The 21,583-nt window shown below is 37.2% G+C and overlaps 1 protein-coding gene across 1 annotated transcript in view; it reads left to right on the top strand.

The window, feature by feature from the left end:
- Positions 1–21,583, top strand: part of prkn (parkin RBR E3 ubiquitin protein ligase) — a 114,586-nt gene that overhangs the window by 35,304 nt on the left and 57,699 nt on the right. The window contains exon 5 of the mRNA XM_048205866.1: positions 1,629–1,765. Coding sequence (XP_048061823.1) covers positions 1,629–1,765 — 137 coding nt within the window. The remainder of the gene's footprint in view (positions 1–1,628; positions 1,766–21,583) is intronic.

Raw genomic sequence — 21,583 nt, 5'->3', positions numbered from 1 at the left:
AGGGTGTACAGCGTGCTACAGTTTACTGTACATAGTGAAATTTCCCTCATCTAAAGTACTGGTGTGTAAGTTTAAAACCCCTGTAAATTATTCATTCAGCTGTCTCTCAGATTTTGACTGGTATGTGTCATCAGTTTTGCTACCTAATGTAGTCATTGTTAAACGTTTTCAGAAATGTGTCTTTGCTTTGAGAACTGAGCGAATGGTTTGGGAAACTGGGCCAACTGAATCACTCATAATGTGTTAGCAATCGAGAAAAGCTAAAATACATTTAGATTCTTACCTAACTAGTTTCTGTGATCGGGATCTTCTTATTGATTTCATGATACCGTTTCGTCGGATGACAAAAAGACCTTTATCCACGATGAAAGTGGAGCGGGCGGTCGGTGAATCAGCTCGCAAAAAATTACGAAAATTCGAGGACTCCTGACTTCTGACCGACAAGCAGTAATTTTCCGATTCACGAACAAATGGAAAACAGTTCGTAAGTGAACTTGGCTGCACTGTGTTTTTGACTCCCAAAGAACCGGTTCATAAGAGTCATTTGTTAATGAAGCTGACTACATTGGGCGCGCTGCGTTCGCGTGCAACCGTCATGCAGCTTATTGAAAGACGTGTTTTCTTGCCATTATTTTGCAATACGCTGTCTTTTTTATGTCATCACATTGAAGCGCCACTGCTGAAAAGCAGTTGTACTTAAAACACTGCTAACATTTATATTCTATTCTCTGATAATTTTGGGGTGGCAGATGGGGTGGCAAAGCTTTTTCTTAGGGTGTCAGTTGCCACCCCGTGCCACCCCGGTAGATCCGCCCCTGCCTCACTGACCATCTCTAACATCCGAAGTATGTTCATCAAATATGTTTTGATTGGCTGTGATTGTACAATATCACACAGCATTGTTGCTTGCAGTGTGGACAGACATGTCTTGTTATTGGAAACTAGGGTTGTAACCATATATCGTATCACAATATATCACAATACAAAAATGCAACAATATCGTATCGTGGTTAGTGACAATATATGTTGTGCATAGTTCACCCAAAATGCAAATTACTGTGTGAGAACAAATTCAAGTTTTACAGTGTTTTAGTGTCAGTACTACATTAAACTACTATATATAATGTTAAATATAATGTATAATAATGCAATGGAGGAGTATTTGTGGGTCCTGGTAATGCCAAATGTTTTATGTTACCAGTAAAAAGTGGCCTACATTATTTTAAATTTATCTAAATCTATAATATATTTAAATATATCTAGTCAGTGACAGAGTGCAAACAGCGTTAGAATCATGAATATTTTTTTCTAGTGTCACCATTGTCCTGTGCATTGGGTTACCAGCATCAAGTCCAAGCCTTTTCATTTCCACTCCCAATATAATACCAAATTTAGCGTTTTAATCAACAGTACATTTTTTGTTATCCTTTTACCATATGTCATGGAGTATCACAATAATATTGTATCGTGAGTTCAGTATCAAGGTATGTATCGAATTGTGACATGAGGGTATCGTTACACCCCTAGAAACTAGTGGTGTTTTTCTTAAAAGCACTTTTATAATATGATGCAAAGTTGAAAGTAAATGTACACTGTCAGTGGGATTCAGGCCTTTCGGTGTCTTCCAGGACTCCAGTGCTGGTGTTTCAGTGTGCCGAGCGTCACGTGATCTGCCTGGACTGCTTCCACCTGTACTGTGTGACCAGACTCAATGAGCGGCAGTTTATCCAGGAGCCGCTGGTGGGCTACTCCCTGCCCTGCGCAGGTAAACATACCTTAAGTGTTCACAGACGTGAATGGCTATTAGTGCACGTGTGTGTGTGTGTGTGTGTGTGTGTGTGTGTGTGTGTATGTGTGTTTCTGTATGTGACTGTGTGCACAGGCTGCTGAGTTTGGCAGTGATTGATGGTGGTGTGTTGGTGGCTGCAGTGAAGAGGAGATACTATCAAATTGTTCTCCTTCACTCTTTCGCACACACATTCGCACACACTGGGCCCTCGCTGTGCCCCCGTTGGCCCACCACATCCGTTAATGCCACCCGGTAATGGGGCTCCGGGGAGAAGCATTGACCCCCTATCAGCCAGAACACCCCACCAATCTCTCACACGCTGTATCTCTCTGTATCTACCGCTGTCTTGCCCTTGCACTCCTTCATTTGTTTAGCTGCCATTCTCCTCCTTTCGTTTTCACTGATATTTTTTTGTCTTTTTCATTTTATGCTCTCAGTACTTATGGTTTTGCTTCGGCTGTGTCTGGTAAAGACAGTCAATATTACTTTACAATAAGGTTCCATTTGTTCACTATATTAGTTAATATGAACTAACAATGAAAAATAGTTTTTTTATTAATCTTAGTTAAAGGTACACTATGTAACTTTTGTTCCTCTAGCAGTTAAAAAACAAAACTGCATGCATTTTGCGGAAGAACATTGTTTTGGTTGTGCTTCGGCTCTGCGTGACTGTGCAGATGAATATGGTTCTCTCTCATAACTAAAAAAAGAGAGAGATTGTCCTACTGCTCATAAAACATTCACTAATAGACTTAAGAGAGATAACCAGTTTAGATGGAAAGGATCTCAAGCTGACTAGCTGAAGTTGTTACTGTAGCTTTACCCATTAATAGACTTGATACTTCCTTGGAAATAAATTCCAGCACAGCGCTACAACAGCCATTATGAAATGACCCGTCACAATAGATAATGCTTTACAATGAACTCTGTTAGAGAGCTACATACAACAATTTATCTGTTCAATAAAATACCTTACTCACCTGTTGAGTAATAAAGCACCAACTCTGGGTCGCTTTTACAACATTTTAAATCCCTCAGTTATTGCCATCTCCGAAAAGCCAAGCCAGTGTTGATTCTGGTTTTATTACAAGCTATAATGCCTAATGTAATATAAGTCTCTTGTGTCCCCAGAATGTGTCTGTGAAGTTTCAGCTCAAAATCCCCCACAGATCATTTATTATAGCTTGTCAAATTTGCCCCTATTTGGGTGTGAGCAAAAACACAGCGTTTTTGTCTGTGTGCCTTTAAATGCAAATGAGCTGCTGCCCCCCTGCCCCCTTTCCAGAAGAGGGCGGAGCTTTAACAGCTCAACAACAACAAAGCTGGAGAATCTCACGCAGCCAAAATGAGGATTGTCAGTAACGGTGTTCAGCCTTACATTGTTCAAACCGGAGTCGACACTGATGGAGAGACGCAGGAAGAAGTTACAACTTTTAGAATGAAACTGGACGTTTCTGAATGGTTAGTGGATAAATTTATGTAGTTGCTGTGGAGTTGATTCAACTCATCCACTAGCATGTGCCGTCATGTTAATCTTTTGTGCAAATCGGCATTGAATTGACCCTCGTTTGTGAAGCAGTCCGGCGTAAAATGACGGCATGACAACAACACTCTACTACAACAACTCTTCCTCTTCTCTAAAGCAGCCCACTTTGTTGTGTGTTCCTGGGGCAGGGTTTATGTAAATTTTGGGGTTAGAGATGTCACCAACCCAGGAAGAAGCTCATTGTAGTCCGTACCGGCCGTTTTTTGGGTAGAGTTTTCATTTTTGGGTTGAGTATCCCTTTAAGTCTTGTGAACCTTCAGTACACATAAGCAACTGCTAATTTGAGACTGATTCATGAGTCTTTTTCCTTGAGAGACAGCTTTCTGACCGATTAAAAGAACCAGCTCTTGTTCATGAATCAGACTACACTAGTCATGTTGTGTGTTTGTCAGTTTACTGTCTTTGTCTTATTTTGTACATTTGATTCAGATCGCAACTCAAAACTAAAACATTTTATTTGTCGTGACACTGTAGATTCAGTAGCGGCACAGGAATCACTGTGAGTATTTTGGTATGATCTTCTGTCCACATTCGCAGAAAAATGCAGACCCTTAAAACTGTTCAAGCAACTAAAAATCATGAATCATTTTGTACCAGTATTTTTTTAAAGCTGCAGTCCGGCAACTTTTTTTGGTTAAAAATTATCCAAAATCAATTTTTGAGCAAGTACATAACCAGCCAGTGTTCAAAACTATCTTATTATCTTGTCTCGATTCACAACAGTAAGCTTGTAATAATGTTTTATAATAAGAGCGACATGGTGGATTTCCGCGGGAAATTCGAGAATGCAGCTGTTTGTCTGTGCGTCATTACGTCACGTCCGTAAACAGAAAGGAAGGAATCCCGTCGAGAGGCTAGTCGGTTTTATCACGTGAGGACGCTGCTGGTAGCGGATCATTTATAGCCTTTTCTCACAGCTGAAATAATTAAACTTATCATTTTGATGGCGGATTGTAATCCAGAAAGGTCCAAATGACAATCATCAGTGATAGCTGGAGATTCACCCTTAGTCAAAAAGCAAAAGACTTTGGACTGTTGAGTGGCTACAGAAATTGAAATCTACAGGTAACGCTTATATACACATAGTCATAGTCAACATGATGTTGTTAACATTAACAATTTGAGAACAATATAACAGTAATAATAATTTGCACGGTTTGACGTGATCCGAGCTAAGCGATCGTTAGATTTAATCATCATTGGCAGCGCAATTTATTGTAGGCCTAATGCTTTTTTCCTCAGTTGGTCAGAACAAAAGTGGCAGACATGTTACTTACTTGTTCAGATTATATTTTCCAGTGAAAATTCTTATATTGGTCATACTTTCAAGACGTTGAATCTGTGATTCTGAAATACAGTATCCACACCTGACAGCAAGCATTAGATTCATCCGCGCTGACGAGCTGTGCCGACGCACAACGCACGTACAGATAACTGTTCCACATATGATTGCAATTTCAGGTTTCAAACAGAGATGGCGACAAAGAGGAAAAATCGCGGACTGCAGCTTTAAAGAACACATTAAATTGATCAAAAGTGACAGTAAAGACTTTTACTTTCTTATTTTTCTATTTCAAATAATTGCTATTCTTTTGAACTTTCTATTCATTAAAGAATCCTGAAATAAAAAAAAAATAAAACATCACAGCTTCCAGCACAACTGTTTTCAACATGGATAATAATCAGAAATGTTTCTTGAGCAGCAAATCAGCATATTAGAATGATTTCTGAGGGATAATGTGACACTGAAAACTGGAGTAATGATGCTGAAAATTCATTTTTGATCACATATATTATAAATAGAAAGTTATTTTAAATTGTAAAAATATTTCACAATATTACTGTATTTATTTTTAAATTTTTTAAATGCAGCCTAGATGTATAGACAGACAGACATATACATACATCCAGGCATATGTTCTTTAGTGAGTGTTTGTCTGGGTGTGTGTGTGTTAGTGTTACTGTTGTGACAGCGTGTCTTTGTGGCCATTTATCACTGTGTGTGTGACTGCAGACTGGAGATTGTGTAGAAAGGTCAGACATCAGCCTCAAATGCCATTTCCACTTTTAAACAACTTTCAACAGTCCAGCCAAAACACGTTTGTCCAAAAGGCACAGATGAAAGAGGCCAGGCACATCCACGAAATGTGAAGAGATGATCGGCTGCCTCTGATAAACACAATTGCGTGAGCTCAAGAAGCTTTTTCTCTGAAAATACATCGGAAACCAGCGCAGCCTTAACCTTCTTTTGAAATGAGCTTTAACATAACACCATATTACAAGCTGACCTCAAAGGCACAAAATCTCCACTTAACATTTAGTCACACACCTTCGTTGGAGGAGAGCACACAGTTTCCTGTGTGAACAAGCAGGATGTGAGATCCCTCCTCTCCTGTTACTCTGACTGAATCATTGGCATTAACAACAATTTGAATTTTACAGATGCAAATGAGCTGAAAATTACAGCTGTAATGTACCTGTGCTTCATTTTACTCTGAATCAGGCCATTATTTTGAATGGGTCACGGTGTATCATGACAAATGGAATTTTCTGTGATCTTTTGAATCAAAAGAGTTAGATGTACTATGTAAACATGTCCTACTGTAATGTTCAGAACTCAAAACTTCCTCCACAGTTCAAAAAAAGCTGTTCAATTTTATTTTTAACAAGGTCCCTAGTCATTTCAGCCTGATCTTAACTATTTGAGCGGCTCATTTCAGCAGATTATTTTGTGAACCTGTCACAATGTTATACAGGTTTTGCAAAGAGGTTGTTAGTGACAGCCATAACCAATTTTAACAAATAATAAACCATATGGACACAAGTAGATTAAAATGCATTAATAATAATAAAAAAAAAGTTTAAAATTTTAATATATTCTCAGTGGCCCTGTAAGAAATCTTCAATTAATATAATATAATATAATATAATATAATATAATATAATATAATATAATATAATATAATATAATATAATATAATATAATATAATATGTGAGCAATATCTCACGAGTAGCTGTGCAATATGGCTGTATATAAGCACGGCTGTGATTTGGCCCTAGGTAATCACAGCATACTGATATACAGCCATATCGCACGTCTACTCGTGTGATATTGCATTTATACAACAGTTAGACGGCACAAATGTGTAAATAAATAAGAAATAACAACAGAGTGTCTTTAAAACCCTCATTTGTACAGAACTACTTCCTTCCGCCACGGATTCAAATCTCAAGTTAACAGTTTAACATTTGAGCCCAAGCCTCTGTTACTAATTCTAAAACGTCACTTTAAAACTAATGAAGGAATGTTGAGTGCCTCCATTGAAACTTATTGTATTTTGTGCAGTATTAGAGAAAGCGAGAGAGAGAGAGAGAGAGAGATTGCCTGACCGAGCAATACCTGTGTCTGATAAAACATTCATTCTTCAGGTCGGCGCCATTATATTATATCCATTATACAAATCCGTTTGTCCTTTTTACAATTAAGGGAATTTTCCATAACATACAGCACTAAATCAACATCCTTTGTTTGCAAAAGTTCATTTCACTTTAAAAGTCTCATGCGACTGACTCATTCACTCGTGAAGTATGCCAGTTGGCATACTAATGTAACTTTCACTCAATCCATATTAATTTACTAAACTATGAATAAACTAATAGACCTTTTCTCAAAACCAAATACAACATAATATTTATATAAAATAATATTAATTGAACATCAATATTTAAATTAAAAACAACAGCCATTATAAATGACAATATAAAATAAATACAATTGTACAATTCAGTCAAACGTACAAAATCAGTGCTTTACAGGATCTAAGTTAAATATAGCCCTAATATTAAATTATCAAATTTAACATAGCTCAATTCGATTTGCTCAGGAACAAGTAATAGATTATTAAGACCAAAGATTGCCTGTTTTATGTACCCAAAATGAATTTTATCTCATGTTTAACCACTACAAGAACCAGCTGCAAATCCCTGAAGCACTGGCTGAGATGAAGCTGTTCTCAGCGGGTACATGAGCACTGAGCGGCCACTGACAGCCTAGAGCTCACATCTCCAAGAACGTCTAAACAAATTGTAAATTAGGCACTATGATTAAATATGAGTCATAGTTCAGGTCTAAACAACTACATTCTCACCTAAAAAAGTTTGTGTAGTACAACAAGTGTAGTATTCCTAAAATTACGGTGGATTTGCTCGACCGCCATGACAGTTGCTTCAAGTGGAGTGATACAAACGGTGAAAAGGTAGGAGTGTTGTTATCACTAGAATATTGCATAGCTCTCAGCCAATCAGATTCGAGAACCAGGAAGAACTGTTGTATATAATATAATATAATATAATATAATATAATATAATATAATATAATATAATATAATATAATATAATATAATATAATATAATATAATATAATATAATAGTCTATAGACGAAAAGTCTTGCTTTTTTGTTGTTGAAAGACCTGACTAATTCTATTCACTTAAAATAAATTGTCAATATCATTCTAGCTACCATTTCTACATCGATTGTGAACCAACAGGGTGACATTGCAGAAGGTTTCTTGGCCAATGCAAGTTGACTGAAAGTATAAACAAGGCTTGAGACGCGCACTCCCCCTCGCTCCGCCGCCTGCTTTCTGTTCCAGCAAAAACACAAAATGGAGTGCAACCCAACGCCCCCATTTCTGATATACATCTGCTGATATGCAGTAGCTGTTTTGCCGTGTTTATTAAGTTATATATGCAGGTGGGTTTTGAACCCACTCACATCAAAAGCATGATTCATACCACTTATACTGTTATTGGTATATTTATCCATATATGTGCATATATTTTATTTTTGATCTTTTTTTTTTTTAAATCTGGTGAAAGTGCTAACTTTCGCTTGATTTCTCCAATCATTTACAATTTGTCATCCAATCAACAAATGATGAATTGAATTAAGTCCCCGCCCTACCTTTTTTTTTCAATAATTTGTTTCACACAGTTATATATCACAATACAGAAGAAAATATCTGATGCTATATGTGTCTGCTACACTGTACAAAAGTTTCTCTAATTTTCGATGAAATTACACCTTTTATAGAGTATCTTTTACATCAACATTTATTATTTGTCCTGTCATTTCAGGCATGGGTGGATAGCCACCTCCCACGAAAAATTCACAGGGATGCCCTACAACACCTGCAGGTCTCAAATTAAGTAAAAAAATCTGATTATAATGAAACACACACACACACACACACACACACACACACACACGTACCAATTCCCAATTTGAGTAAATGTGAGTCAGTAAAGGGTTGGCTGCATGTCTCTGTGTGGGCACACTTATCAGACAGTGATATGAGCGGAGTTGCATGTTAACTGGGCTCCGTTGCCGATGGCTGGTGCAATGCTAGATAAGGTGGAATTGCTGTAACACCTGTTGGAGGCAACCTTGACATTTTATCAGTTCAAAAAAATATCCTTAAATACCACGGACTGCCTGCAGCCACTCCTAACACCAGTCAGAGTCAACTCGGAAAAATATCCAACTGAAACTTCTTTGCGACTCCACTCAGTTCACTTTAGCTCGTGCTAGTGCGGGTCTGGGGACGATTGATGGTCCTTTAAGGGTATATATATATATATATATATATATATATATATATATATATATATATATATATATATATATATATATATATATACACACATTGTGTGTGTGTGTTGTATAACTGATTAATGCTTCTGCAGGAGCGTACATCGAGCTCGGAGATTATCATGGAAATCCTGCTTCTGGCCTTTATTAGTATTCACATAAGGATCAATGTCTTTGGCGTATAAATAATCCACAGTAGACTGCTATCCGCTTTAGATGAATAATCCTAGAACTTTGTGCACGGTACATCAGTATTCCTCTACGGATGGCGTGATCTGGTGTAAATTTATAGGCCTGTTGGGATTTTTATCAGCTCTTTGCTCTATCTGTGAGTCTGTATGTCTCTGTAAAAGGCCTGTGCTGCTCAAGGTGTTCTGGAAGATTTTCTGGGAAGATTCATTTTCATTCTTACAAAGGGAACAATGTCATGAAAACAAAATAAAATAAACAATAAAAGCGTCACTTCTTGGATGAAGGAGGGTTATTAGAAGGGAATCGGGAAGATAAGGCAAGGGAGAAATACAAGTACAAGCCACACAAAGGGGTCAAGGTTTTGCTTTGCCTTGTTTTTGCCTTGCCTTGCCTTGTTTTGTTTTGTTTTGCTTGGCTTTGTTTTTGCCTTGCTTTGCCTTGTTTTGTTTTGCTTTGTTTTTGTTTTTTGTTTTTTTTGTTTTTTTACCTTTCTGCAGAATTTGACAGCATTTGACAGCTGAAGAAAGGGTAAAGGGTTCGGGACTGTTTATTCTTGTTTTCTTTATAAAGAAAAATATACAGATATTTTGCAAAATTTAAATCCATTCATTACAGTAGATGATTTAGCAGGGTCAGAATTTTGAGAGTTTGCAACTGTATATTGTTGCGGTGCCATCAGCGAATCAGCATTATGATGCCATTTTCCTGCAGCTCCAATGTGTATGGAAGTAAAATAATGACATATGTTTTTGAAACAAAAAGCATCTTGAATTGCACTACTTGCTTGTATTTAAATGCATTGTATTTTTAGGGCTTGCATTTTTATCGGATGGAATTCAGCATGGTTGTATATTTAAGCTGTGAATATTTCAATTCAAAACATTTCATATACATTTTCATTGTTAAAAATGCAATAATCCATATTCACCTTTCAGATTTCACTTCCAAAATATTTGTTATGTTTAAAAATATAAGCTATAATATTCAGCAGGCAATTTTTGGTCCATTTTATTTTGTGTCCACAAATTAGCATCCACAAATTCAGTGGTTCAAATTTCAACATTGCACATCCGGGAACTGCAGGAAAAGCAGTAGAGGCATAATCTCCATCTGCTGTTAGTCGACCTCACGAGCAGGTGGTGCAAGCGCGTTTTTACAAAGAGCAGAGCAACAGTTAGAGCAAGTCATTCATTTCATTCATTAAAACGGATTTACAGTAACGGAGCAAGCAGTAAGTGCATGTCTGATGATTATCAGGGCCAGTATATGCATAAAAGCTGATAAAGACACAAAAGTTTACATTTAATTCAATGTCTTCACTGAACTTTCCCTGTGTAGCCTACATGTAAGCAGCTTTCTCTACAGTGACATATAACTTTCCTTAACTTTATATCCCGGCGCTGTGCTGCAGTACTAGGGTTTTCCTCAATACGTCATACTTTTGTGTCTTTTCTGCAAATATTCTGGCCCTGATAATCATCACAGATGCACTTACCGCTTGCTCTGTAACTGTAAATCCATTTTAATGAATGAAATGAATGACTTGCTCTAACTGTTGCTCTGCTCTTTGTCAACATGCACTTACACCACCTACTGCTGAGGTCAACTAACAGCAGATGGAGATTGTGCTCGGTACTCTACTGCTTTTTTTTTTTTCTGCCGTTCTCGGATGTGAAATGTTGGAATTTGAACCACTGAATTTGTGGACGTGAAATAAAATAGATTTTTTTAACAATGAAAATGTTTGTGGAATGTTTTGAATTGAAATATTCACAGCTCAAATATACAACCATGTTGAATTTCAGTCCATAAAAATGCAAGCCCTAAAAATACAATGCATTAAAATACAAGCATGGTTATTGCAATGCATATTTTTTTTCAAGTACTGCAATTCAAGATGCTTTTTGTTTCAAAAACATATGACATTATTTTACTTCCATAAATGTGATTAGTGCAGGGAAGTGCAGCTTATTCTGGACTGTCTACAGTAGACAAAAATAGATATGTGAAGTGACCAATTTGTTTTGAACATGACTTTTAGGGGCTGGTTGTTTAAATTTGAGGAGAGGATGGGAGGGTAACTAAATTTAAGTAAACAGGGGAACCACAAGATATTTGACGCTATTCAAACACTGACACCAAGGTCATGGATTTGATTCCTAGGGAATGCATAAAACGACAATATGTACTTTGATACTTTGATACTAATAATATTTATGATATTATTATCTTAAAGTGTTCATCTTTGGAACAAATTAAGATATTTTCGATGACAGAATGCTGCCAGATTTCCTTCAATTGACAGCCTATGCAACTACCACTTTGATGCTTCAAAGACATCATAAAGAGATTGTAAAACTAATCCATATGAATAAACCTTTTTCACATTTCCGTGTTTCTCAGAAGCGAAAGTCGTCATAGTTGGGTAAAATTCTTTAGCGGTGAATGAGTGTTACATATCCCTTGTTCCCCTGGACTTCAATTCCCATCATCCTCCTGTTTCGTCACCTGCACTCACTTCCCTCGTCAGCTCCTCATCATCACGGATCACCTGCACCTGGACTCTATTATCTGCACTCCCTTTATAATGCACTCACTCCCTGCACTCCTTGTCCGTTCTCTGTTGTGTTTATGTGTATGTGTGGTGTTCCTGCCTTTGATTATCGAAGTAAAAGTATATGTTATTGTGGAAATCCGTATCTGCCTCGTCTCTGCACCAGCAACCGTAACAATGAGAGAATACATTACATATATTTTCTTTGCTCAAGTAGCAAAAGAAAAAATCCACAATAGTGTTTTCACAACTTCCAAAAAGAGGAAAAAAATAAAGAGCGATTGATAACGGCAGTCAGAAGAGAGAAAGATGTCATTTTTACTATCACTCCCATAGCCGCTGTATTAGAAACACCCTCACAGCAGCATTAACTATATTTATGTAATTTGATGCAAAGATAATATAATACTAAGTATAGTGTTATAAATGTACATACTTAAAAAAAAAAAAATTATAATAATATCTACAATAAAGCCCATGGGTGCAAAATCTGTAAACCCAACAGGAATTGAGCTATTTTGACTTTTCTCTGCAAAATGTTGGCAGTTTTTGCCATTTCCAGATATTGTACTTTAACAAACTCCTCCTAGAGCTTTAATCAGATAAACATCATATTTGGTCAGTCTAATCTTAAGGCCTTTGACACATTAAATTGCGAAGATCTTGAGTTTTCACTGAATGGCGTGTCTGTGGCGGACTGACAAAATTCGATGTTTTGCCAAGAAACAGGAAGTTGTTGTAACTCGGGCATTCAATGTCCGATCTGCCCCAAACTTCACATATTTGATAATAGTCCTGGCCTGAAGACATCTACATGGCAATATTCAGTTACAGTCATAGCGCCACCTGTGGTAACAGGAAATGTCATGTTTTACACTGTGATTAACTCCTCATAGAGATTTAACCAGAAGCGCATCATATATGGTCAGTCTAATCTTAAGGCCTTTGCGATGTCAAATTGCAAAGATCTTGAGTTTTCTTTGAAAAGTCTGATGTTTCGCCATGAAAGGTGAATCACATTTTTGAGGGCCTAAACATGCTCAAAAACTTTGCAGATGCGTCAGAAGTGGTGAAAATGTACATCTGATATGGGTTTCAGAATTAGGTGTGGCAAAATGGCTCGATAGCGCCACCTACAAAAATTCAACGAAGTGCCCTTGACCCTATGTTTCACGTACATTATTCAGTGCATACATCTAACAGCCCAATACCTACAAAAAAGTGAAATCTGAAAACCAACAGGAAGTGAGATATTTTCAAATTTTCTTTTCAAAATTTGTGAAGTTTTTGCCACTTCCAGACGTACTTTAATTAACTCCTCCTAGAGCTTTAATCAGATCAACATCATATTTGGTCAGTCTAATCTTGAGTACTTAGTGATGTTAAATTGTGAAGATCTTGAGTTTACGTTGAAGGGCGTGTCCGTGGCGGACTGACAAAGTTCGATGTTTCACCATGAAACAGGAAGCTGTTGTAACTCAGGCATACAATGTCCGATCTGCCCCAAACTTTACGTGTGATAAGAGTCCTGGCATAAAGACATCTATATGCCAATATTCAGTTAGTCATAGCGCCACCTGCTAGCAACAGGAAATGGCATGCTTTACACTTTAATTCACTCCCAGAAACACATTTTAATATGCCACGAAGTAACAAACATACTAGAAACACGTTAAATCATGCAACACTCTGCTAATGTATGCGATTAACGCCACGAAACAGGAAGTTGTAGTAACTCAGGCATACAATGCCCGATCTGCTCCAAACTTCACGTTTGATTACAGTCCTGGCCTGAAGACATCGACATCAGTTACAGTCAAAGCGCCTGTTGGCAACAGGAAGTGTGGCACTTTGAAATGACTTTGCCATAATTCTCCTGTATTCACTCGCTTACATGCATGTCGCCCACTGTTTACTGTTTTCCTAAGGCCAACGGGTGGCAGTGAGCCCGGGTGCGAGGGCCCTTTCATCGCTGTACTGGGAAAAAAAAAATGTTCGAGTTTTGTGTACAGCGTAGTATTCCAGAGAGCTGAGCAGCACATTACAGGAAAGAACTGATTTCCTACTGGAAATTTCTTGAGAGTAGATGGAGTGGAAAATTGCTGACTTGAATTAGTCATGTCTTTCTTCTACAGTGATTCTCTCACTTTCACTCTCTTTCTCAGTAGGAACTAGCTGTCAAAAGAAAGAGCTTCTCGATTTGAACATTCACTACACAGTATATGTTTCCACAGTGCACGGTAGGGCTTTGATACAAACAAACCCTAGAATTGCGGCAGTGCTCAGGTACGCCCCTCATGGCTGAAGGTTACAGTTCGCCTCTGAATATTAAACTTTTTCCCCTCAGACAAATGAGTTATGGTGCTCCGGTGAGGCTTTTCAGCCGTCTTTCTCTCAGTTATACACACACCCACCCGGCTCTGTAGGTCGACTGGCTTTGAACTTGTAAAGCTCAAAGCCTGGCCTCTGTGCCACTAGGTGCTTGTTCTTTGTGTTTTATGTATAATGTGATAAAGCGAGCAGGGTTTTGAGGGGCAAACCCAACCGCTGAATAATAGAATACAAAAAATACATAGACTTCCCCAAATCCATGCCAGTGAAAGATGAATGAAAGAAAAGCAGCTCTTTTATATGATACCCTGGCATGCTGACTAGCAGCCAGTCATCCAGCTCATGCTGGGTTCACACAGATATTTCGAGGTGACATTTTGACACACTAACATAAGTGAAACACATGTTCATACAGTACCATGATATCTCGGTTAAAAATGGTTGCAAATTCTCAAACAAAACGTGATGTTGCGAAAAGAGTGACTGAGTAAAGACAGCAGTACTTCTTTCATTATAATTATAGCCACATGAGTAGAGCCTGTACTGTATTGTGATAGTAACATAATCTATTAGATTACATATTTTAGGTACTTTTTGATTATTTTTAGATTACTTTTGACCTAACTTGTTTATCACATTGATTTGAAAGGGATTATTTTGTACCATACTGATATACAAATGCAAAGATAAAGAAAATATATTTAATTTTACATTACATTTTATGTCAGAGTTCCCAAAAATGGGGTTCATGAAGGGGGTACTAATACTTTTAATACATTTAAATAAAAACTATAGAAGCTTGTTTCCGCCACGTAATTGTGACTTTTTATCTTTTAATTCTGACTTCTTTTTTTTTCTCAGAATTGCAAGTTTTTATCTCACAATTCTATATATATATATATATATATATATATATATATATACAATTCTATATATATAAATATATATATATATATATATATATAGAACTGTGAGATATAAACTAGCAATTGCTAGAAAAAAGTCAGAATAGTGAGTTTTTTCTCAGACTTGGACATAAACTCACAGTTCTGACTATTTTTCTCGCAATTTTAATTTACAATCTTGCAATTCTGATTTTTTTTTTCTATCTTTTGCAATTCTGATTTTTTTTTTAGTAATAAAGTACAAACTGCTGGATATAAACTCGCAACTCTGAGACAATAAGTCGCAATTAGCAGTTTTATTTTTATTCCTTGGTGGAGATAAGCTTTTAATGTATTTGAGAGACAAAAGCCTTTCAAAGACAAACTAATACTCACTGAATGATAATTCAAAATGTGAAATATAATTAAAATGTGTTTATCAGGAGTTGATTAGATATGGAATATGCAGTGGTCAAATGCTGTGTGGCCTCTCCATTTTATGTGGAATTATAGCCAAATGACTAGAGAATGGTCTGTGTGCAATTCCACAAACTGAAAGACTTTGTGAAGGTATACAAGTAGTAGGCTTTTTATAAAAAGGAATTAGGAATTAAGAATTAGGGAGAAATTCTCCCACAGTCTCCCAGAGAATCAATAAATTATGAATAATTTACTGCCATTAGGTGAATAATAAGTAATCACGTAATCAATAAAAACGTAACTGCAATCTGATTATGAACATTTTGTAATGTAATCTAATCTAATTGCATGTTCATAATTTTGATTAATCTAGATTACATTTAATAGGTTATCTACTCAGCACTGTGAATAAGTAAATGCCCCTGATACCTGGTTGGGTAAATGATTATTTACTGTTGCATCAATAGCTGCAACTCAACACCACCTATAGTTTGATATGTGTTCAAATCAGGACTTTGATTTCTTTTGTCCGTATAGCAGAATTCATATTATCTTTGATGTAAATAAATCATTCAGGTCACATGGCAGCAAGACATTCTCATACATTCACACTGTCACCACAATGTTTCGACATTTATAGAGTGTATTTTAAAAAATAAATAAATTCAGTTTTATCTGAAGAAGATGAATGTGAATCTGACAATGTTTATGATGTTGGTGTACGTATCACGGCAGTACCACCCTAGTCTAAACCCTAGTCTAAACCTAACCGATAGTGTTAACAAAAGCAAACGTGAGATAAACATGAGCATTTGCTGAAGCGTTTTATGCCATTTTAGCTTGATTCTTTGAAGTCTTTGAGCTCTTTCATCGTGATTTGTGCAGTGTTGGACCAGGTGAGCTAACGAGCAAGTTTACTACATCAGAAAAGCCAAGCATGTTGAGCTGGTTATGTGGTGCGAACGTCTAAATGTATTAGTTTACAAATCATGCACTATGGTAAAAGTGTTTTGAGGTAATAACATAGTATTTTGCAAAGAACCAAATATGTCCTCGATAATCTGTTCCTTTAATAATAATTTGTGTGAAAAGGAATAAAAGTTGTAGCTGTTTTACTGACACTATTGCAAACTGCAGTGAATTGTATGTATATATATATGTTTTGGGAAAATGTATGTTGAGGCACATTTTTCCCCCCAAAGAATCACGCCAATGCTGATTCTTTGCTTTTTAGCAAACATGAGACTCAAAGTTCTTGTTGAGCAGATATTTTTGGCTTTCTACTCTTCCATAACCACTCTTTCTCATAGTTATGAGTCATGAACACTGAACTATCTAAGGCTAGAGTCCTGTAGAGCTTTGAACTTTTTTTGTATCTTTTGAACCATCCAAGTTAAGGTGGAGAAATGTTGGCTGGTTGGGCACTTCATGACTTCTCCTTTTGGAAAGCTCACACTGTAATGGAGTCCAAGAACCTCAGGAATGACTTTGTAACCCTTTCCAAACTGATACATCGCAACTTTTTTTTCTGTTTTAGAATTTCCTGTAACGCAGCACTGTGTACCTGAGGTGGCTGCTTCTTTATTGAATGTTCAATATATATGCAATTTCTACTCAACATGGATGATTTTACCTGTGTTTGGTCTCCTCAGTTGAATTTCCAACCAAAATAGTGTCGATTTCTGTTTCAATTTAATTACATTTTTATAGCAGCAATACGATGGGGGCAGTCATGGCCTAATGGTTAGAGAGCCAGACTCGTAATCTGAAGGTTGCGAGTTCGATTTTCAATCCCAGTAGGAAATGACTGAAATGCCCTTGAGCAAGGCAAATGGCTGCCACCTGCTCTGGGTGTGTGTGTCCACGGTTTGCAGTGTATGTGTGTGTTGACTACTCACTGCTCTTAATGTGTGTGCACTAACTTGGACGGGTTAAATGCAGAGGCCAAATTCAGAGTATGGGTTACCATACTTGTCCTTCACGCCACGTCACTGTCATGATCAGACGCCACAAAAGTATTTGTAATCTTTAGGCACATTTGTATCTGTTATTGCTTTACATGGCAAAATATCAAACTAAGTGGCTTTTATTCAAAATAAATGTAAACAATCAGTCAGGTATTGTTTTCTGCTTGTTAAACTCATCATGTGTTTCATTCAAAGTTGAATTTAGGGGATTTCTACTCTATTTCTCTAATTTCTGACCATAACAGCATTCCATTGTCTGCTGCTTGAAAGGTGTCTTATAAGTAAACAAAATCGCTGTTAGCTTTTCAGGTGTCAACAACGTCTCCTAGCAAACAAACTGCAGAAGATAAATGATGCTAGCATTTGTTCTGCAGGTGTACAATCATCAACAGAGATGATAGTTTATTGTTTTACACACACCTGCAGCTGGAAATGTTTGCTAAATATGTTTACTATCATGTACAGTTGGAACTTTGAGTGATTTGATGCTTTTTATTCTCTTCTTGTTTATCATTAATCATCTCCCTGGGTGCCGCCTTGTTTTCTTGACGTCACACATTCGCATCATGGAGTTCAGAATTTCCACAGTTGGAAGTCTGACTTCAAGTAGTGTTTGTTTACTTTTCAAGTCTGAAGTTGGAAATTCCAACGTTTCTAGTGGAACATGTTCAGAGTTCTTCTTCTTCCTTATTTCTTTCTTTCTTCTTCCTTATTTCTTTCTTTCTTCTTCTTCTTCCTCCTCCTTTCTTCTTCTTCTTCTTCTTCTTCCTCCTTTCTTTCTTTCTTTCTTTCTTTCTTTCTTTCTTTCTTCTTCTAATTTCTTTCTTTCTTTCTTTCTTCATCATCCTTCTTTCTTCTTCTTCTTTCTTCTTTCTTTCTTCTTCTTGTTCTTCTTCTTCCTCATCTTACTTCTTCTTTCTTCCTTCTTCTTTCTTCTTCCTTCTTCTTCTTAGACTCCAAAATCGGTCTGATCTTCACCAAAATAGGTAACTAAATAACCAAATGGACTTTTCCTGTAAAAACCACATCACTAGATAAATTTCAATCAGGTCATTCACGTAGGACATTAGTGCTTCGATCCCAATAACTGCTGTTTGCAGCTTATCTATAATGCTATATATATATATATATATATATATATATATATATATATATATATATATATATATATATATATTAGGGATGCAACAATACAGTTAGCCCACGGTTCAATACATACCTCGGTTTTTTAACCACGGTTTTCGGTTCGGTTCGGTTCAGTTTGTTATTCTATGCTTAGGCAATAGGAACAGTAAGAGGTTAGTAGAAAAAGTAAAAACGATTTATTGCAATACTCCTTTATTTTATTTAAAAGCAAAGAAAAGTCCACTAGTTTCTAGTGTATTGTATAATATAAAATAATTTTTTATTTTAAAATTAACACTGACATCTCACAGCTGTTGGTAGCCCATGTACAAACTGTACAAACAAATTCTCCAAAGCTGTTTACCAAGCTTTCGATTAAATTTGATATTTGAAATCACCAATAAAATCTGACAACAACTGCCTCATTTTATTTTATTTTTTTTCTCAAACGCTGGAATCATGACAAAAAATCTGTACTTTTCAGGCTGGATCAAGCTAATGCGCATGCGCAGACCTAAATGCGCGTCTCTTGTGCCTCATTTCGGAGACACTCGTCTGGCTGTTTCTATAGAAACCGGTGCTTCTAACGGCCGCTGCAGTGACGCGATGACTTTATCAGTCAGCGATTGGCTCTTATTTAGAAGGTGGGACTTACTCCACCATATTGCGCGTTTCACTTTCTCCCATTCAAAACAATACGAGTGACGCGTCTTGTGTTATTCTATAGTCTTTGATTATACTCAACGGCAAAACCGAAATGTCTCCACACCACGGATTTGAAAGACGCCGGCGCTTCCTCGTACTGTAGCCTCACTTCCCCGCCGCTCACCATGTTAAAGTGTGGAATGATGGTTCAGCGCCCCCTAACTTTAGAGCATAGTGATTGAATATTTACTCGCGGGGAGGAGTACTCGTAGACTTACAGGCACACACAAACAGTCAATTCGGAGAGAAATAAAACGCACATAAATTATTTAAACGTAAAACCGAAAAAAACGCAATTCACAAGCGCGTATTGAACCGTGGATGTCGTACCGAACGGTTCAATATTATATTGAGAATTGTGGCATCCCTAATATATATACACAGTGGGTACGGAAAGTATTCAGACCCCATTAAATTTTTCACTCTTTGTTATATTGCAGCCATTTGCTAAAATCATTTAAGTTCATTTTTTTCCTCATTAATGTACACACAGCACCCCATATTGACAGAAAAACACAGAATTGTTGACATTTTTGCAGATTTATTAAAAAAGAAAAACTGAAATATCACATGGTCCTAAGTATTCAGACCCTTTGCTGTGACACTAATATATTTAACTCAGGTGCTGTCCATTTCTTCTGATCATCCTTGAGATGGTTCTACACCTTCATTTGAGTCCAGCTGTGTTTGATTATACTGATTGGACTTGATTAGGAAAGCCACACACCTGTCTATATAAGACCTTACAGCTCACAGTGCATGTCAGAGCAAATGAGAATCATGAGGTCAAAGGAACTGCCTGAAGAGCTCAGAGACAGAATTGTGGCAAGGCACAGATCTGGCCAAGGTTACAAAAAAAATTCTGCTGCACTTAAGGTTCCTAAGAGCACAGTGGCCTCCATAATCCTTAAATGGAAGACGTTTGGGACAACCAGAACCCTTCCTAGAGCTGGCCGTCCGGCCAAACTGAGCTATCGGGGGTGAAGAGCCTTGGTGAGAGAGGTAAAGAAGAACCCAAAGATCATTGTGGCTGAGCTCCAGAGATGCAGTCGGGAGATGGGAGAAAGTTGTAGAAAGTCAACCATCACTGCAGCCCTCCACCAGTCGGGGCTTTATGGCAGAGTGGCCCGACGGAAGCCTCTCCTCAGTGCAAGACACATGAAAGCCCGCCTGAAGGACTCCAAGATGGTGAGAAATAAGATTCTCTGGTCTGATGAGACCAAGATAGAACTTTTTGGCCTTAATTCTAAGCGGTATGAGTGGAGAAAACCAGGCACTGCTCATCACCTGTCCAATACAGTCCCAACAGTGAAGCATGGTAGTGGCAGCATCATGCTGTGGGGGTGTTTTTCAGGATGACTGGTTGCAATCGAGGGAAAGATGAATGCGGCCAAGTACAGGGATATCCTGGACGAAAACCTTCTCCAGAGTCCTCAGGACCTCAGACTGGGCCGAAGGTTTATCTTCCAACAAGACAATGACCCTAAGCACACAGCTAAAATAACGAAGGAGTGGCTTCACAACAACTCCGTGACTGTTCTTGAATGGCCCAGCCAGAGCCCTGACTTAAACCCAATTGAGCATCTCTGGAGAGACCTAAAATTGGCTGTCCACCAACGTTTACCATCCAACCTGACAGAACTGGAGAGGATCTGCAAGGAGGAATGGCAGAGGATCCCCAAATCCAGGTGTGAAAAACTTGTTGCATCTTTCCCAAAAAGACTCATGGCTGTATTAGATCAAAAGGGTGCTTCTACTAAATATTGAGCAAAGGGTCTGAATACTTAGGACCATGTGATATTTCAGTTTTTCTTTTTTAATAAATCTGCAAAAATGTCAACAATTCTGTGTTTTTCTGTCAATATGGGGTGCTGTGTGTACATTAATGAGGAAAAAAAATGAACTTAAATGATTTAAGCAAATGGCTGCAATATAACAAAGAGTGAAAAATCTAAGGGGGTCTGAATACTTTCCGTACCCACTGTATATATAGTAAAACCAAAAATTATTTAGATATTTTTGATATATATTTACTAGTAGGTGCAGGACACTATAGTTCATTTATGTAAGTGAGGATAGCAAAATAAAGTAAACTGTGACATATTAAACCCAACAATTATTCAGAAACTTTGACCTGACCATGTTTTGCTTAAGTGTTATCGGACATAGTTAAGATTATTTTTTTCTGACACAGTTTAACTCTGAGATCTTGTCATATTTTATTACCATTTTTTTTAAACTATATTGTTTTTAAACTATACTGTATTAATGAATGAAATGTTCAAGGTGTCTAAATAAATTTTCGTTTGACTGTGTGTGTATATATATATATATATATATATATATATATATATATATATATATATATATATGTGTGTGGCTTAAGTTTTTAGTGCCACTGTGCACTGACAAACACAC

The sequence above is a fragment of the Megalobrama amblycephala genome, linkage group LG10 (genome assembly GCF_018812025.1).
Source record: "Megalobrama amblycephala isolate DHTTF-2021 linkage group LG10, ASM1881202v1, whole genome shotgun sequence".
NCBI classification, from domain to species: Eukaryota; Metazoa; Chordata; class Actinopteri; order Cypriniformes; family Xenocyprididae; genus Megalobrama; species Megalobrama amblycephala.
The sequence above is the reverse complement of the archived record's forward strand: the minus strand, read 5'-3'. Positions and strand labels throughout refer to the sequence as shown.